This window comes from Pseudopodoces humilis, chromosome 7, assembly GCF_049639895.1.
Source record: "Pseudopodoces humilis isolate 2021_Gansu_Grassland_sample_001 chromosome 7, ASM4963989v1, whole genome shotgun sequence".
Taxonomy (NCBI): domain Eukaryota; kingdom Metazoa; phylum Chordata; class Aves; order Passeriformes; family Paridae; genus Pseudopodoces; species Pseudopodoces humilis.
This window is the reverse complement of record NC_142206.1, coordinates 26,572,431-26,592,207: the sequence shown is the minus strand read 5'-3', so window position 1 is coordinate 26,592,207 and position 19,777 is coordinate 26,572,431. Positions and strand designations below refer to the sequence as shown.

The following is a 19,777-nucleotide window of genomic DNA, read 5'->3' as shown; positions in this document are numbered from 1 at the left end:
TACTTTAAATTTTAATACTGGAATATTTCCAGGGAACATTCTTTCAGAAGCTGGAAAGAGCTAGTTTTGCAAGAGTGCAATTCTCAGCTGTGACTGCTCCACCTGAGCTTGTTCCTAAGTATTTAATATAGATATAAAGTAATAAAGACAGAAGTTACAGGAGATATTTTGTCTTTGGGGTAGAGATGCACATGTCCATTGGAAGTATCTTTTGGTCTCTCCTTTCAGGAGCACTTCAGGTGCTGAAGATTCACATTTATGAGCCATTTTCCTTTGATTCTGAGAAGACAGTGTAAAGTGTGCCTATGGAGCAAACAGCTAGCCATTAAATACACCAGAGGGTACCACTGCATGTTTTGAATAAGATCTGAAGAGGCATCACATATGTTTATCACACAGACACCAGCATAGAAGGAAGTGACTTGTATATAAAAGGAGGATTTTACTCCAGTGACGTTCCTTGGACAACTCCTCCTGTCTTCCTCTGTGCAGAATACTTTGATACCAGCCTCCCTGACACAGGGGAGTGCACTTAGGTGACACCCACTGCAGTTTGCAAGGTTACTTTTTTTGCCTGCATCAAGCGAATTAAACACCAATACAAGTAAGATTGATTTAAAATAATCACTTCAGTTTTATGATGCAAGACTGAGTACTTGCTGCTTCCTATCTATCATCAGTCAGAGGCCAGAAAGAGTCTGGCAGAGCCAGTCTGCTCTTGCATGCTCCAGAATCTACCAGCCTGCACATGTATGCTAGTTTAGGGCTACTCTAATACACTTTACAAGGCAGTGAGTCACTGTACACTGGAGTGCGGAGCAGCCAGGGAGGGTTTTGTGCCCTGGAGTTTCTCACAGTGTGTCTGCTGGGCTTGCAGCACCCACAGATCCAGCCAGCACCCACAGATCCCTTTGAAGTAAGCTCTGAGGATGGGTGAACTGCTGTGCTCCCCGGGCCCACGCAGGAGAACACAGCCCTCTCTCCTGCCTCACCCTTCCACTCCCAAGTTTCACCTGCTGCTAATAGCTACTCCCTTCCCTCTTGTTTGATTTATTATCAGACTGCAAGATTTCTGAACATGAGTTAACTTTTTTTTCTATATATACAATAAATATCCAGGCAAAGAATACTCAGCATGTGTTGAGGTTGCTAAATGTAGCACAGAGATGCCCAAAGTAGCTTCAGGGGAGCATGGGTGCTGCAGTCACCCAGCTGTGGCATCACAATTGAGTCACCTTGCTGAACTGCAGGGCTTTCCTACCTGAACTGTGCTGCTATGGGAAGACTGCTACAGGTATTTGAGTTTAAGGTTTGGAAAGAAGCTGCTGACATCTCTCTCTGCTACCCTACAGCATGATGGTGGCAGTGTAGAGATACTCTGAGAGCTGTGATTTAATTAGTCAGAAGCACTTTGCTTGGGGGTTAGAGCTGTTGCATAAATGCAAAACTTTTCATTACCAGCAGCATTTCAGAAGAGCAATACCTGGGCAGAAAGGGGCTTCAGCATCCTCCCCAAATATTGCAGTAGGTAGAAAAGGAATTGCTCTTCATTCTGCTGACTCAGATGAGGTGCCCTAATAGGCTGCAGGAAGCAGGGAGGTGACTGCTTAATGACTAGAAATAATCAGGGGGTGGGGCAGGAGAGCCTTGTCATAAAATCCCTTTTCCTCCACCCCTAACCTGCATGAGGAGTTCCTGCCAGCCATAGGACTCAGTAACCTTTAACACTGGACTTACATGCAACTGGGGCTGCAATGGGATCAAATTTAAGTACAAGTGAGGTAAGCAAAAGAAGGTGATAGCAATTGTAAAGTGGGTAAAATTGTCTGGTGTTCCAGTGAAGATGATCACAGAGGAGCATGAGTGGTTTGCTTGGGCAACCCAGGGAAATCGAGTTTGCTGTTCCTCAGATCTTGTTGCAAGGATGGCTTTCCTAGTCTAGGCTTTTGCAGAGCCTCATGGCACACCTGTGTTTTCAAGCTACATTTTAGGGCTAACAACATTGCTTATTGTGCTTCCCCATAAGCAAAAAGGGAAATAAGCAGTGGCAAGGAGTTGTGGTGTTGGTCTCTAAAGCACCTAGCGATGTTGTTAAAGAACACAGCTCTGAATGTGTCCTTGAATGTGAGATATTGTGACATTCAGCCTAAAGTAAGCATTTAACATGTAGTTTAGTTTTCTTAACTTTGCCTTGTGTTGTTTTTCCTAGACTTTTACGAGCACCTCAGCACCAGCGGTGAGAACGGTAGGTAGCAATTAGCTGGCCCTTCATTAAATGCTGTCCAGTGCTGAATATAGATCAGCAGAAAAAATTTGAGGAATTCAATGGCTTGGGGGAAAACTGTGTTGCAAAGTTTACTGAGTGCTGAAAAGCTGAGCTGGGACTTCAGCTCTGTAGATGGACCATTGCCATGGCTTTCCATAAGCTCTAAATAGTCTGGCCACTGTTGGTGTCTGATGCTTATGATGTTGGTGTTGCACTTTATCTGGGCTGGTTTGTACTTCAACTATATCAATTTTTTTCATTACTCCCTTCTTTTGTGTTTTGATTTCTTTGGATGAAATAGTCCCATTTTCTTATAGTTTATTCCTTTATAAGAATTTTTATGTGGGTCTTCCAGTTGTTGGTGTTCTGGTATTCCTTGTAGCCTTTCTTTGCAGTGTAATGATTTGTCCTAGAACTTGCAATTCTCTGTGCAGCACAGCATTTACAGGAAAAATGGTGGAATAAATGTGGCATGTTCAGTCTCATGACGATCTTATCAGCCTAGGAGGAGTAGGAGTGGTGCCCAAACTTCTCTGAAGGTGAAAAAAAAGTAAAAGATGTTTTGTAAAGGCTGAATTGAGGATGAATTTTTTGCACAAGCAAATTAGAAATGGCTGGGAAATTAGCAGACATTTATGTTAAGAGGTATTAGCATAAAGGAAAATATATCAGATAAGCTCCTATGAGCAATGGGAGCAATGGCATTGGCAGCAGGATGAGGCTGTCTTCTGACACTTGCAGTGGGTTTGGGGCTGCCAGTATCAGTCACAACTCTCCAGGGATCTGTCTGCAAGATGGGCTTTTGTCTCTTGTTCACTGGTGTGGGGCTTCCCAGCTTTGCGTCTACATAGAGAAATCAGAGTAACACAGAATCTTTTGAATGGTAGTAAATTCTGTTTGCTTTGTGAAGGTTTGCTGTTATTGATAGTATTTAATGCCTGTTCATGCCTGACAGTCACTTATTTTCTCAGTTCAAAGTGAAATGCTGTGGTAAAGACTTTGCAGAATTTCTTCAAAAATTAGCTTCTAAACTGATGTTTAGGTCTCTGTGTATAGTCTTGCAGCCCTAAGAGGTATGCTAGAATTATAAATATTCATATTTTGAGTTCTAGCCTGTGTTTAGAGAATCAATCTGGGTTTTTTTATCCTTAGTGGTTTTGACATTGTTAGTAGGTCCCTAGGTGTGAGACCTGTACAATTGCATGGCTTTAGATTGCTACATTTATCTTCAAGGTAATTTAGAGTGGCAGAACAGACCTGAATATAGCATGTGCAATTTATACAGGACCCAGAGCCCCTTCTTTCTGCCCTAAATCTCCAAGGTTCACAGAGGTAAAATTCAGGAAGGACTTGAACTTTTTTCCTTTTTTTTCCTTTTTTTTCCCTTATTCCCACCCCCACCCCATGAAAGCTGGTATTTATGATAGGTACATAAGCCTAGTATACCTGAGTTGCTTTTTGTTACTCAGTGGCTCATTAAGGAAATGAATTTTCATTGTCAGAGTGAGTTTCAGGGAAACTGAAACTGATAGGATGTGTGGGATTTCAATTTGAGTGGCTATATAAATTTAAAAGAATATGTAAAATAGATGGTGAGAAAAATTTGGTAGTGCCTTCATGCTGTCAGTCAAAAGAGTAACACTTTTTAGATCACATTAATTACTGATAAAGACTGATGTGGTCTTGTGGAAAAAACAATGTTGAACTGTGGGAATACTTGACCTGGTTTCTCTTCTAAGATTTGGATTCATTCTAACACAGCTGTGGAGCTGCAAACAGGAAGAGGAAAAAAAAAAAACCCACATGAAAATTGCAGTCTGAAGCCACAGAAGTTTTGCATGGCTCTTGGAAAGAGGCAGCCATTGAGTCAGTGCTGCTCCATTTGTTTTTGTTCTGAAACAAACTTGGGACTTCTACTGAGTTTATAAGACCCACCAATGGGATATTTAAAATGGGTGAAATAAATACAAAATAGCAGTACAAGGAAAAGTGTTTCTTATATGTTTGACTTTGCCTGAGGTGGTGGACATAGTATGGTGATGAAATCCTGCCTGCCTTTGAGGATTCAACAGTTTTTGAAGTTATAAGGTGCCACATGCCTGACCCAGGTCAGAAGCAAGGCAGTGATCTATGTTTTAAAGCCCTGCTACTCTTTCTGACAGGGTGAGTGATTTCTTTGTTGTTTTTCACAGTTTTAAAAGTAGTGATGAGATTTCTATTCCTTTTTGATGAAGAAAGGGAAGAGTGCTCTCCCCCAAATACATATGCAGTTTGATAACTGCCTTTTCTCTTGATGTAACTTGGAAATATTGTATGAGTTTCATTCTTGTCTCCTCAAGAAAAAAATTCAGTGAAAGACTTTTAAGCTTGGAACTTTACTAAAATAGAGCCGTTTTAGAGACCAGTTATATAATTCATTCATATGGATGAGCACTCATGTATGTGAGCACTCCTACTGACTTCCCTCGGACTAGATATGTGAGGATTGCACAAGTGTGCCACAGGACTTAATTGAATTTTTATCTGACGTAGGACAGTGTGACCAAGTCTTGCATTTGCAGCCTCATATATTTAAGTAATTTCAAGAGCGATCATTAAAATGCCTGGCTTGTGTTTCCGGTTTATGAGGGAAGATTCATGTCTCAGATGAAATAAATATAGAAGCTGAAAGTTCAAGTGTGTGTAGTAACTGACCTGGAAGGCTTCTGGCCTCAGAACTTACCCAGCCTGTGATATGGACATCATCACATTAAAGGCAAGGATGTGGAAGCAATTGCCAATTGTGAGGAGACTATCCAGTTTAGGAGATGTTTTTTTGTGTGTCTTTGAGTAAGTCACTGACAGCCAGACTTGGTAAAGCATTCAGGTGCCTAAAAGTTAGGAGTTGTAAGGTTGGACTTCCAAGATTCTAGTATTGGAATAGGGTCCATGACCCAGGGAGAAGCACTGAGGATTGATTCTGTAAGTTTGGAGAGTAAGATACACCAGAATGGAATTGTAAGAGCTGGGCAGGGAATTGCATAAATGGTACAGCCAGGTAACATGGGCAGCTGGGAACAACTTTCATAGTTCCTACCTCCACGTGGCACTTGCCTGCAGGGAGATATCACTATCCACTTGAGATTCACAAAGTAAAGGTCTCAGTGCTTGTTTCCCAAGAGCTGAGCCAAGGTTATTCCTTTAAAATGGTGCTAAGCCCAGTAATGAACGGCATTTCCACGGAATGGGGAACTTCTGCCCAAGTCCATTCTTCTGTAATCAAGGGATGCAAGCCTCCTTCTTTCTGGATAAGAGAGATGCTCCCCATCTTCTGAAATAACACTTCTGAGATCAAAACCACTTACAATTTATTGGATGGGGAAAGCAGGGACCAAACATAAATGTAAAAACCATGTCAGTATATTTGTCAAGGATAGGCAAGCCTTGGCTGCTGGTCCCTGGGTCTAGGAGGGCTTCTCTCTTTTACCCATTTCTACTTAATTCATATAGAAAAATAGTTGTAGCACTTCAGTTGTATAGTCTGGTCCTGTAATCTTGTATGTCTGTTTGTTGTTTGTTTCCCCCCAAGAACTCTAGGGATTACTCAGTTTATTTCTTGGAGACAGTTCATGTTCTCTGCTGATTTTTCAGAGGTGCTGAGGTTTTCATTGGTGAGGACAAGGACCTCCTTCATTACATTGACTTATTGCCCAATGTCATGTCGTGATCCCAGCTGCTTGACACTGTGGCAAAGCATTGTGAAGCACTTCAGGATAAGTCCTGTAATACTGCTCAAAAGACCTGTGATTTGGCAAAATGAACCTGTATGAAAGAAATAACAGCAAGGTACATTTTATTAGTTAACATCAGTGTATAGTTTTTGCTTTTGCTGCTTTATGATTATTACAGGCACTTTTGATGCCTGCATTAAGAAATAAAGTCCATGTGTTTGTGTTAGGACACTGTATTAACTTTGTGAGGTTATAGTATATCTATGAAAATAAGAGAGAGGTCTTATAGGTAGAGGTAGAATCACAGAGTATTTTGAGTACAAAGGAACCCACGAGGACCACTGAGTCCAACTCCTAGACCTGCACAGGCCCATCCCCAAGAATCACAACATTTGATTAACAGCATTATTCAAGTACTTCTTGAACTCTGTCAGGCTGGTGCTGTGACCACATCCCTGGGGAGCCTGTTCCAGAGCCCAAACACCCTCTGGAGGAAGAACCTTTTCCTAATATGCAGCCTAAACCTCCCCTGGCACAACTTCATTCCATTCCCTTGCCTTCTGTCACTGGTCACCACAGAGAAGAGATCAGTCCCTCCTTTTCTCCTCATGAGGAAGATGCAGACTGCAATGAAGTCTCCCCCCCTCAGTCTCCTCCAGGCTGAACTGACCTCACCCACCCCTCATACAGCTTCTCCTTCACCATCCTTCACCATCTTTGTTGCTGGCCTTTGGACACTCTCTAATAGTTTCATCTTTCTTATATTTTGGCTGAATATGCCACAATATGTGCATAAAACTGCCCCCAGCACTGGAGGTGAGGCCACCCCAGTGCAGAGTGGGACAATCCCATCCCCTTGCCCAGCTGGTGATGATGTGCCTGATGCCCCCCAGGACATGGGTCGCCCTTCTAGGCTGCCAGGACACTGTGGGCTCATATCCATTGCCACAGACCAGGAACTCTGGGTCCCTTTCCTGTAGCACTGCTTTCTGGTGTCTCGTTCCCCAGTCTGTTTATGACCTTGTTCTTATCAACTGGTACAGATAGAAAGATTAGAAAAAGTTTTGGGCACAATAAAACCTGTTTCTGTTCTAAAACAGAATCAGTAAGTGGAAAGCTAATTATCAATTTGAGCAAGTGTCGAGAGAAATGGTATCTGTACATATATTGGTTTTTAAATGAAAGACTTTATATATGGAAGAGGAGCTATTAGTATGTGAGAGAGAGTAAGAAGTTATGCAGTTATCTCAAGGGAGAAAGGGTTAACTTATAGCCTGGGGAATATGAAGGTTCATTAGTATGAGCCATGGAGGTTATAAGTTATTATAACCTGAATATCTCTGAGCTCAAGGTTTCTGATATCTAGTGGAGTTGTGAGTTAATTCCCAAGATCAACTCTGGGATGATTTTTGCAGCTTTCTGTTGGGGATCTGAGGTGAAGATCAGAGGTCCACCAGGGTCTTCAAGAGAAGTATCTCATCACTGTCAGCTGCATTTTTATTTTTGGCTATGTGCAGAAGTTTGTGCTGGTGTGTGAGCTTGTGCTGGTGCATGGTAGACAGCTGTACTTTCACAGCTGCTGTGACAGTATTTGGTGTCCCAGAGACAATCTGTTCCACTGCAGGCACTGGTGTGTAAGAGGCAAGGACACCCACACGTGTGCTCTAAGGCTGTTTATTGTGATAATAAGGGAGCAATGATAGGAAGATGTGATCTTTATCAAATCAAACTCTTCTCTTGGCACCTGTTCTAAGCTCAAGTGATTTTGAAATATGTTGCTTCTATTTCAGGCCTGAAGAGAGGTCTGTGCCAAAAAATTGTACAGATTTTTGACTGCTCCACTTGGTTTGAAGAATTGTATTGTCTCAACCTTGAAAACCTTGTTCTACCTACATCCTTAGAACTTCAGGGTTACAGTAATCTGTGACTACAGACTATAATAATAATAATATAATCTTTTTTTTTTTTTCTTTTCTTTTTTCATTTTCTGAATTTTTGTGCAGGCACCAGTATCTCCTTTCAACTTGCTCACTGTAAAAATACTGAGAGTGAGGAATGCCCGGAAGGCAGACTTGCGTGAGTACTTCTGCTGTTGTTGGATAGTCCTTATAACTTTTTAAAGAAAATATTTGGACAATGTTATTGTTCTCAAATTGTGTGGGAGTAAAAACATGCGTTGCTGTAAATTTGCAAGGATTAATTTTTAATTTAATACTGAAGCACTGCTTTCTCCTCTTAACTTTAAAGAGACTGACTCAAGCATTTTATGTTTTATTTTTTGGTATCTTACTGTCTGAGATATATTTCCTATCCTTCTGACATCAGACTTAGCTGCTGATCTGAGGTCTGCTCTGTAAACAGTGAAAGTTCTTGTAGTATTTTTAAGTAAGTATATTTCCCACTGAATTTCTTGATGGAAGAAAGGAGAGAACTGGTAATGCAGACCCAAAATCAGCAATAGCAGGAAAGCCCATGAAAACAACAGAAGTACAAACAAAAACATTCTATGACTTCTGCAGAATTTGTACATATGCAGGAAGTGGTGATAAAATCCAGAGTGTCTTGGAATGTATTTAACCTACAGAATGGAGCTGTTTAAAAGTCAGGGAAAAAAACTAACAGAGCAATACTCTGAGCACTTAACAGAAGTTTAAGTGAGGGATAGTGAGGGGAAGTGAAAAAAGGATATCTAGAGCAGAGACTTCAAAAGAAAAAGGTGAAATAAAGACAAAGAGAATAAAAAAATTCAAGTCTAAAGACCACATGAATAAATCTAAAAGATATAAAACAAAGAGGAAAAAGTCCACACTGTTTCCCAAAATCTTGCTGAACATGGCTCAAAATCAATTTTTTTTTTGACGTACTCAGAATGTCATGCAGCACATCAAAGTTCATACTAAAATTTTAGTTAATGTAATCTATATTTTGAGATTTTATTTTGTGTGATGGGTCAAGAGTAGAGGGGAAACTTGCCAGAGGTTGGATTTGGTGGTTTCTGGCAGGAGGGATGTGGTTAGATCACATGGAGGTTGTGCTTAACAACAGTATTTTTCAATGACTGGTTACTATCAGGGAAGAAATCTCTGCTGCACTTACATGTGGTATTCTGGGTTAATTAAGTGTCTTCCACAATGTATCTACTGTATTACATTACATGTATTACTGCTTATTTCTCTTTTTCCTTTCATTTATTAGACAAAGTGAGAACACCTCTTAAGGTATAAAGTTAGGGGTTTCTTAAAGTTCTATTTTTATGTACAGAAGTACACATTCCATGAGCTGATAGCTGTATGCACAGCTTTTTATTTATCAAAATCCAAATTTTAAAATGCCTAAATGGTGTTCTGCACCAACCAAATATGTGATCTGACTAGGCCACCACTGCAATTGCATCTACAAACCCACATGAACAATTGAGTGTGCATTTCTGTATTCCTGTACGTCTGTACTGCCTGCTTGTGTGTTGTTTCCTTGTGGCTGTCCTTCTCAGGGCAGCTTGCTCACAGCCACTCCTTATCAGAGAGAATCACGAGGTTCTTTTTTGGCCAAACCTGTTGGTATGTCTGCCACACCATATGACTTTCTTACTTGGTGTTCTGGTCTCGAGAGCAGATGAATATCACGTCTTGATCCCCTTGAGATGCCCTAAATTCAAAACTTGGGCATCCTAATCACTTGTTTAAAATGTATCTGGCAGAGAGATTTGTAAGCTTTTCAGCAAGAGTATTTTCTTAACAGAAAATTTATTGTCTGAAGAAATTAATATTATTGTGAAAAACCTGTTCATTTCTTTGTCTGTTGTGGGAAGGCTATTTCAGGCAGTATTTACTTTTTCTGAGGCATCAAAAAGGCAAATATTTCAGCTAGTTTTCCTTGAAACTTCAATATTTTCAACTGTGGGAAAATGTCCCTTTTCTACCTGTTTCTAATGGTAAAACTATGATGCTTGTTACAATTCTCAGTTAACATTTATTTCCTTCACTTTAGCTTTCCAATTTTAATGATTAAATCCTGGTGTTCCCTATGACTATTTATTTCTCTTCCATATATTTTTCTCATTATTGAAGTGTTTGTTGTTGATTTATCGAAGTGAACATTTCTTCTTCATTGACTCTCATGCTGCTATTTACTTTACTAGTGAAAAATAAAAATGCTTTGAAAGTATATCTCTTTAATGATGCTTCAGAACAAGATAATTGTAATAGATTTGAGTAGAGGCCTGAAAATCTAGACTATGTTTTGGACCCTGACATTGACTGCAGTATGGGGTCTTGGGCAAAGCATAGAATCATCATAGAATGGTTTGGGTTGGAAGGGACCTTAAAACAACCCCCCCTGCCATGAGCAGGGATACCTTCCACTAGATCAGGTTGGTCAAAGCTCTGTCTGGGGTGGAGGATGGTCTTGAACAGTTCCAAGAAATTCAAATTTTCTCAGTGTACTTGTGTGCGTAATCCTTGTATCGCTCCTGTGAAGTAATCAGAGTGTCTCATCCTCTTTGAAAATAGAAACTGTAGCATTTAATCATCATTAGCCATTTGCATTGCTTACATTTGTGCCTCTGCTGAACATCTGATCAGTCACAGTCTTCTGATGAGGTGTGACTTAGGTCTCTTTTTGAAAATGCCTTCCTTCCCATAGTCATAATCCAGATTTTGCTGACTGTGATAGCGTGGTTAACTACACCATAAAGGCACAGGTTGGCTTGCTGGAAAACCTAAATCTGTGATTGCTATGGAAGGATAAAGAGGAAATACGTGAAGTAATTGTTTTTAATATGATGTAATAACACTGTTACACGTTTTGAGCATGATGCAGGGATTGACTATGAGCTGAGTTATTTGGCCTCCTCTGACTCACAAGTTTGCTGTAAGAACCAGGTGACTGGCTGAGCACTGCTAACGTGAAATAGGGAGATTGCATTGCAGGTGTGAGAGAAAGGCCATCAGTGCTTTCTGCATCATGCTTCTGTTAAGTCTCACTCCTGGAGTTCTCCCTCCAAGCTTGTGGACTCAGAAGCTGATGTCTTCATTGGCACTCATGGCTTCCTTCCCAAACAGGAGTGGTGGCAGCATCTTTTCAGTCTGCAGACAGAGCAGTACAAAGGAATTGTACACACAGTAATTTAACTATGGTGATGAAACTGACTCAGTTTTCAGAAAAAGAAAAAAGAAGCATAAAACTTCTAAAAACTTTGTCAAATATATGAATGAATAAGGAATAGGCACATTCTGCTTTGTGATAAAGAAATCAAATTTTTCAGCCTTGACGGAACACCTTTCATCAAAAATAAAAAATAAAAAATCTGTCCTTCAGTTAAGCCAGCCCTTTAATAAGGGCTTTAATTGAGCTGAGGTGCCAAATCTGGGGAAAAAAAATTATAGAAAACAAGCCTCTCTATAGCCCAGATTGAAGGTTGTGAGGTGTGTTGCCTGTCCCAGCCATTTGGATAATCATGAAATAAAGCTAAATGCAACATGTACTGTATGTGGAGGATAGCACAATTTCAAATATAAAGTAACATTAAAAAAAAGTATATCTGACAAAGAGTGAAAAGGTGGAAGTGGGAGTTGCAATTGTGTGAGGATGTCTTTTTGTCTGTTAGTGCTTCATTACATTATTTATTCCTAATCCTGCGTATTTTAGGAAGAAAGCCCCAACTGTGCTATCATTGTCTGATTAAGGTTAAATGGGAACTGTGCAGTAATTCTTTCTCTGGATACATTTTAACTGTGCTCATCTTCTCCCTGTACAGTCACGCTTTCAGATTGCTATGTGACGCTGTGGCTGCCTACTGCCTCGGCGGAGAAGGTTCGGACCAGGACCATCAGGAACTGCAAAAACCCCGTTTGGAATGAAGCTTTCTGCTACAAGATTGACCGCCGTGTCAAAGTAACTAACATCAATCCTTTTCACCATTTCATGTCTGCAGATAGTCATTGGATTACATTGTTTTACTGTAGTAAAACAATAAATATATAGCTAGCTCCAAACACAGAAGATGTTAGAGATTCCTCAAGAAAAAAACAACCTGTTTTCCACATCCTTCTTAGTGTTCTATTCCACTTATTTGTTATTCAGACATTTACTATACTGCAATAAGAAGGAATTAATTGTCCTTCAGGATACAGACTTACTATCTTGTCCCCAATCTTGACATATACAAGCAAAACCTAAGAAAAAAAATCACATAAAAATAATAACAAAAACACTCAGTTCTGGATATTGTGAAAATCCTTTAAACCATCTTTATGTACCTGTGACTGTTTTATAGACTTAGAACCAAGGGCCATAAAATAAATGTAGAAATATTTAATGCAGTTATTTATCACAAATTCATGAATGTTCTGCATGACTCGTTTGTCTTGTCTGCTTGGGGAAGCGAAACAAGCTTGGTTCTTTTTTGTATGAAGAGTTGTCAGTAATGTGACATTTAATGAACCCAAGTCTCTTTCTTTTTTTCTCTTTCATTTTCTCCTTTTTCCTCCTTCCCATAAAACTGAAGGAGCAAGGAAAGAAAACCTAGCCATGAGAATTTCCTGGCTTATGGAGCTCTTAAATATAGCAGTAACTCCATCATACTCTTAACCTCTTTGTGCAGAACGTGCTGGAGCTGAAGGTCTGTGATGAAGACACGATCACCAGGGATGATGAACTCTGCACAGTTCTCTTTGACATAGATAAACTCACTGTAGGACGTACTGTCCGTGTGAAGTTCCAGCTGAATCCACAGGTGAGCAGTGGAATTGGTGAGAACAAAAGTAAATTCTCTCCTTCCATCTCAACAGGTCCTTTTACAGTGTTTTTTACAGTGTTTTACAGATGTAGGAAACATCTATCTAAACTGTATTTCGCTGCTATTCTAAGAAAGACTTTAATGAGATCTTTTGCTAACTTTTGTTTACAACAAATATCTGTGCTAAAAATATAGGATGGAACTAGATAGAACTGGTTATCCAGTCCTCATTCTGAATATTTCTGGGATGCTTGTTGGCTCTTGGTGTAAATTCTGAATTTTCAGCTCCTTTTAACTGTAATGGTGTTAAAGAGGTTAATTCTTTCTGTGCTGGGAATTAAAATCCGAACAAAAAGCTGTTTTAGCAGAATAGTAGTTTGTAAGAAGGTAGAGATGCTAATAAAACATTTAGATTAAAAAAACCTCATTTTAGCAACTGCTTTTTCAATATCTTAAAATTCTATATCTTTAGTCAACACTATGTTTTTTTTACATTCTTGGAATTATCCCAAGTTCTATTCTAAATGCATATTTAAAAATTATATGTAACTGATATGATGCAAGTTGTGAAGAAAAATAAGTAATCAGTCTTTCTTTTTTTCATCTCCTCTCTTCAGGCACGTGAGGAGCTGGAGGTGGAGTTCACATTGCAGAACACGTGAGTAGAGTCCTAAATTCTTAATTAAGTGTTATATTCAGTATAAAAACAGTTGGAAAAGCTGGTTCATATGTGATAGTGCTTCTTAAACCTGCAGTCTCTAAAAGAAGTGTCTAGATGTTTTCATTCAAGTCTAGTAAAATGGAATTAGAATACATACTTTTATATTTCAAATATCTGAAATGTGATTTTTTTTTTCCCTGTTTGAATTCTGCCTCTTGGCACCAGTCTTGCTCTCTTTTTTCTCACTGAATCAATGAGATGCACAAGGAAGTATGAGGACAATGACAATATTCAGGAAGTTTTGACCCTTAGAAGGAGTGCCAAGCCTGAATGACTTAATTGCCCCCTTCTTGGAGAATCTGGTTTTTCAAATACACAAGATGATAAAATGCACTTCCATAAGTTGATCTGTTAAATTCATCTGGCTGTACATGGGGAGCTGTAGTGGAGAAAGGAACCAAGTATTCTCCATAAAGTAAGGTCCAAAGACCACTGTGGGAGTCTGAGGACTGAGGAACCAGGAAAGCTGGAGGAGCAGCAGTAGCTTCACTTGGCAGGCTTGAAAGCTGTTGGTGGAGTTTTACTGTTTAGAGGATGTATTTAGAGAAGGTACTCCTCTTAGATGGTTCTGCTGGAACCTTCCCAAGGCATTTGGGGCACTTCAGGAGGCCTAGCAGGATAATACACGGGTGGGCACTTAGGATTCCTGATAGCAGAGGAAATGAGAACTTGCTGATGAAAGGACAGTAGCTCAGTGTTAAGAATGGAGAAGGAAAGATCTCAGTGTTCACGCACATAAAATCTATCAGAGCTGAAAGAGTCTCAAAAACTCATAGAGACTCACCAGGGTGGATTGTTTGTTGTTTACTCTGCACCAGAACTGGCAAAAGGCCCAGAAGCATCAGGACAAATGGTGCCTGTCACATCTCAGGAGTGTCACAACATCAGTAATGGCAATGGGGAAGCTCCAGTAGGCATCACAAATATCCTGTCTAGGGTCCTCCTTCTTTTGCAAGTTACAGGCTGGCTCATGGCATTGGTACAGAGAATCATACTCTTGATAATCCAGTCTTTAATGAGGGACATCCAAGCAGGTTCTCTGGCTTGGATGTTGTGCACAAGTGGGTTTGTGTATGGGAGCAGAGGTTGGAACTTGTCTTGGAGCATGTGTGCCATCAGCTCTGTGCCAAACTCTTCTGTCTGACCTTGTAGCCAATTGCTTTTTCCTGGAGTTGTATTCAATAGTCAGAAATGGGACAGTTTTTGCAAGTGGTGCCTGAGTAGGAATTCAACTGGTTGGAAGATGATGGTTGGAACTGTACCAATAAAAAGAATCCTTTGCAGTCTCAAGGGAGAGGTTTTAAAAAGCATGACAGTCATGGCTCAGGTGCTCCAGCAAGAAGGCATCTGATCTACTATTTTTCATTCCTAGTGTGGTTCCTGAGTCACCAATGTAATAGTTATGGCCTGAAGTACTCCACATGCAAAGGCAAGAAGGTGCTGCATTATAAATGAGGGAATGTCCCTGTGAGCTCACAGTAGGACTGAGAAAATGGGCTTCCTGTTGGAAGGCAGATAGACCTTTCCTCTACTATCCCTCATTCACATTTCTTGCATTTGTTGGTGGTCAATGCTCTTCTGCCCATCAGCTGAGCCTGGAGCAAAGGTCTAAGTACATCTGAGTTGGTTAAATATTGTGGTCTTGTTAGGATATTGAGAGGATGTTTTTTTCCCCTCACTTTAGAATGTGTGATGTCAGGAGTAATTAATGAAAGGATTTGTCCACTAAAATTGTAGACAATGGATTGCATAGATAAACTAGAGAGCACTGGAAAGGTCTGAACAACTGAAGTGAAGGAGTTGAGATGGGTCACCAGAAAGCTATGGACCCAAATCAACCTCTTCTGTGTTGAACTAGCTCAGCAGGTTTAGGCAAGAAGTGTTGACAGAGATTAGAGATAATTTTCAGAGGGAGAGAGCCCTCTGATAACAAGGAATACAGCTAAGCATGTGGGATAGTTTCTAGAAATCCTGCATAGTGATGGGAGCAATGATAACATACTTTTTGGGGGATGATACAGTAATTTATTTCTGAAATTAACAATTATTCCCACCAGCAATTTTCCCTGATGTTCTTTATCCACAGTTTTAAATTTCTTCCCCATCTTCATTCTAGATTTTACTAATTGCAAGATTTATTACATTAGCTTGTTCTTTCTTTCCAGCATTTCAGATGAATAATACCACACATGAAGTGTAACCCCAGGCCAAGAATGTTTCCTGGGTTGCACCTATGATAGTGGCTTTGACACTCCTATTTTTATTTGTCTATAACCTCACAGCAAAGGTTGTGTTTTATGTTACTTTTACCAAAATGAACATTATAAAAATTACCTCACCTCACATTGGAGGGCTGTACGAAATTTGCTCCTGCATTCATTCCTGTTATATTTTATTTAAAATGGAAGAAAAGCTTCATTTTGGTAGTGGGTTTCCACCAACAGCAAGATGAATGCCCTCTCTAGTTTTGCCTCACCCTTACACCACTGCTGCAGTACCAGCAAATGCTCACCTCTCTGCTGCAGTGGCAGGCACTGAGGGCCAGATCTTGGGTCCTAACAACACAGAGAGGAAGGATTGCTCCTTCCTCCAAGTGCCTTTTCATCAGGAACTGAGCCAAGGGATTGCAAATGCCTGCCCAATGTTTTCTGGGCCCATAACACGAGCCCAGCTGGCGCGAGAGCTGCTGCGCTTGGGCAGCAGTGACAGAAAAGGTAAGGCCGTTGTACACAGGCTGCCGGTTCACGTGCTTTAGTGCTTTGTGTGTTGTTTTCTGGGGATTGTCAGTGGTAACCTGGGCTTCCTCCCGTGTCTCCACTGGCAGGGTCCAGCATCAGAACGAGCCCATCCGTGTTGCTACAGGGACGGGGTCCCGCTGGACCAGGTGGCTGCGCTCGCTCAACATCCCCGTCCCCTCCGACTTCTACTGAAGCCCACACCTGACACTGAGGGGCCACAAAGGGGCTTCTGCTAAACTGCAAGGTGATTTGAGTTTCCAAGGAGAGGTCTAAGAGCCCCGGGGTATTTGCTGCACCTCCTGACCTTCCTTTTGGCCTCTTTTATCTTTCAGATGTCTCAAGCTGAGGAAGTGCATCTCTAACAACTCTTTAGAAGAATGAAGGACCACTCTTACACAGCTTTTCATCTCCACTCCCTCTCCCATTTTTTTGTTTTCAAATGTGAAAGACTATGTTTAAAACAAAGCCCAATTAACACAAATAAATGTAAATAGGTGTACAAAAACCTGTATAAAAGTTAAATTATTATTGGAATATGGCAAAAGCAGAATTTTTAGAAAATTAAAGTATTTTTTTTCTTTCTTTGTAGTTCTGCCGTGTTATTTTGAGAAATCCTCCTAATGTGAAGGGGGAACCAGCAGATCATGCCAATCATTTGGATTGGGCACTGCTGAGAAACCTTCAGGCTGAGTCTCCATCAACTGGGGGTCAAATGTACTGTTTGTATTTATGTGTGAAGGAGCACTGAAGGCAAAAGTTTTAAGTTAAGAAAGAACATTTTAGGTGAATACAGCTTTCTTTAGTGAAACAGTGCCATCCCCCATGCTTCTCTTGGGTTGTCAGAAAGCTCAGAAAAGTAGCCTGCATTATTATGGAGGCTACTAAAGGAAGGGAAAGCTGGATCTGACATGAAGGAATTCAAATTTTGTAAATAGGTATCAAAAAATCCAGATTCTCTGGTGAAATGGAGCACAGTAACCTGTTCTCAATGAGAGCTGCAATATAAGAATCTGTGTGTTCCTACTCAAAATTTCCCATTTCATTCATTATAAGTCAGGCATAATCCAAAAAGGAGAAGGCAGAAGTTTGATGTATACCAGGTGTTGGGAAATGATCCCTGGGTTCATAGAGTGCACTGCAGTCTTAGGCATTCCTTCAACAGACTTCTAGTGAGAAAGGATTCCCAGAGTCTCTGTTTTTGTCTTTCCCTGCTACAGGCCATAATATACTCCCAATTCTCCTAGTAAAACTGATGTCTGCAATAAAAAAGCCCCGCAAATCACAAATTGTGATGGAGAACAGAAGAGGAGCATTACTCTGTGTGATGAGAGCTGTCTAATAGCAGGTCGGCTGACAGAGAAATTACCAGCTAATCCCAGCTACTGGAAATTATTCAGTGCTCCAAAGCTAGACAAAATATTCAAAGGTACCTGCCAAGCTGAGCTCTCCTGCACCCAGCTCAGCTATGTTTCTAGCCACAGCTGATTTCCTAAGTCTCAGAGAAAGATGAGTGCCCTTGCTCTTCTAAAAACAAAGATTTTCTTTTTAACCACCAAGTTAAAAAAAATTTAAAAAATTAAAGCATCTGTTTTATGCTGTGACTAGCAGAAGCCTTGAAATTTGGGATATAAAAATTAGAAGAGCAGCATGGGGAGTAACTTAACAAATGACAGGAGCTGGGCTTCCTTACAGTGATACAGCAGAGGTGACAACCCAATAGCAACACTCAGCCATTGGTCCTTCATGACTGAGGTGTCCTGGTTCTTCCCAGGAGCCTTCCAAGCTCTGCTCTGTTCTGTACAACAATGCAGGTTCTCCCACCCTGTTTGAAGGTCATGGACCTTCTAATTTTCCACCTAACTTTATACTTTGCTGATACCAGCAACTCAACGCAACACTTTACTGGATGTTTACCTCCATGAAGAGATATCTTTACCTGTCTTTGCACTTTCATTTCACCAGGCTATGCAGGCTGAGGTCTTCTGATATCTACCATGCTGTTTCTTGGTTCCTTAATTTTTTAATGAAATAATTGAGGATGGTGACACTATATGTCATGTAATGTTATAACTATTTGACCACAAAATAGTAATTGAGTACAAAAATTTGTGTCTGAAACAAAACTGGAGTGGTGCTTATACCCATTTACCTGTATGCAGGTGGAAACACTGAGTATATTTTTACCAATTCCTGACCAAAGTTCTTTGAACTCTTTAGAAATACATTTTTAAAAAATTTACAAAATTTTGAAGTTTATAACTGCATTTTTTTTTAACCAGAGGTGTTTGCTTGAGTTTTGTTGTTGATGTTTTCCTATAATGGAAAGTTTTTCCTGAATATTCTGCTGTGTATTTAACCAATTCATATTTTTTTCTCAAAGGAAAACACTGACTTGGAAACAGAGCTTTAAACTGTTTGAGCTTTACAATTTTGAGTGAATGTTATCGTGTATGTTTATACTGAAATCTAATTGTTGTGGTAAATTTTCACTTTAATTGTACAAAAATAATGTCATTCATCTAATCTTAAAGAAATTGCATTATTTAGTTTCAGCTGAGATAAAATACATGGATCAATTACAGAACTGTATGAGACCTCAGAATGTGTAATCCATGGCTTGCAAAGTTTGAATAAACAGCTCATACTCTGCAGCAGGTTGGGGAGTCAGTGCTCATTCCTTGTAAGGTTACATATTTATGTATTCCCTTTGGAATAATCTGAGCTCTTGAGGCATATGAATTTACATCTGCAATTTAATGAAATGGTAAATTATAAGATATCCTTAATGAGACAATACCTAATTTCTCAATTTTTCTGATGGAAAAATATCTTAGAATATAGAAATTGATGGCTGCAGTATATGTCCCTAGATGTGGAAACACATCTATACATGAAGTGATTTATTATAATCTCAGGTGTGATTTGCAGTTCACTTCAGAGGTAAGTACCATTTCTCCTGCCATTAGAGTAATTTTTTTGTAAGTTGTGAAAAGCTAGACAGTTGTATTAGATTTTGAAGCACAAAAACCTGGGTAAAACTGTAATACTCCAAAGACTCAAGATGGATTTAACAATTGCAGCTGTCCTCAAAATCAATGTCTCATACCAGTATTTACTGCATAGTTTACTAAAGCAAATGTATAAGACCAGAGGAGTAGAAATCCAGCTTCATATTCTATCATGAGTGGGTGGAAAAAGTGCAACTCAGCTCATCATCTAATCTTAAACTTTAAAGTATTTTTGAGTGAGAATGTTAAAGTCAGAAATGTCAAAGGTCACGTAACAAGTAATGTGTTAACCATAGATTTAAATATTGTTTGAGTTTTCCCACCCATGACATTATATTTATTTTTTTTTTTTTCAGTCTGGACTACCCTGATGGCATTATTACAAATGGAGTACTAGTGGTAAAATATATACTTATTATGATCTTTCTTGTGCCTGAATAACAAGTGTTCATGTTTCTAACTCTGGAAACTTTGACCTGTGTCCTAAACCTAGTACTGCCACCTACTTTCTTTTATAAATTATAGGCTCAGAACTATCAGGAGTTAATGAAGAAAGTGTTACAATGCTCATAAAAATAGTCCCATATGTTAATGCATT

General features: G+C 39.8%; 1 protein-coding gene across 2 annotated transcripts in view; it reads left to right on the top strand.

Moving 5' to 3' along the window:
- The first annotated feature begins 1,697 nt into the window (after window positions 1–1,697).
- The window catches only part of LOC102109777 (cytosolic phospholipase A2 epsilon), a 32,115-nt gene continuing 14,035 nt past the window's right edge, over window positions 1,698–19,777 (top strand). The window contains exons 1-7 of one of the 2 annotated variants that reach the window (XM_005522597.2): window positions 1,698–1,781; window positions 2,210–2,245; window positions 7,980–8,052; window positions 11,732–11,868; window positions 12,578–12,709; window positions 13,330–13,370; window positions 19,536–19,578. In XM_005522597.2, coding sequence (XP_005522654.1) covers window positions 1,755–1,781; window positions 2,210–2,245; window positions 7,980–8,052; window positions 11,732–11,868; window positions 12,578–12,709; window positions 13,330–13,370; window positions 19,536–19,578 — 489 coding nt within the window. In that variant the 5' untranslated portion in view covers window positions 1,698–1,754. The remainder of the gene's footprint in view (window positions 1,782–2,209; window positions 2,246–7,979; window positions 8,053–11,731; window positions 11,869–12,577; window positions 12,710–13,329; window positions 13,371–19,535; window positions 19,579–19,777) is intronic. The other variant, XM_088057433.1, reaches the window with a different exon arrangement.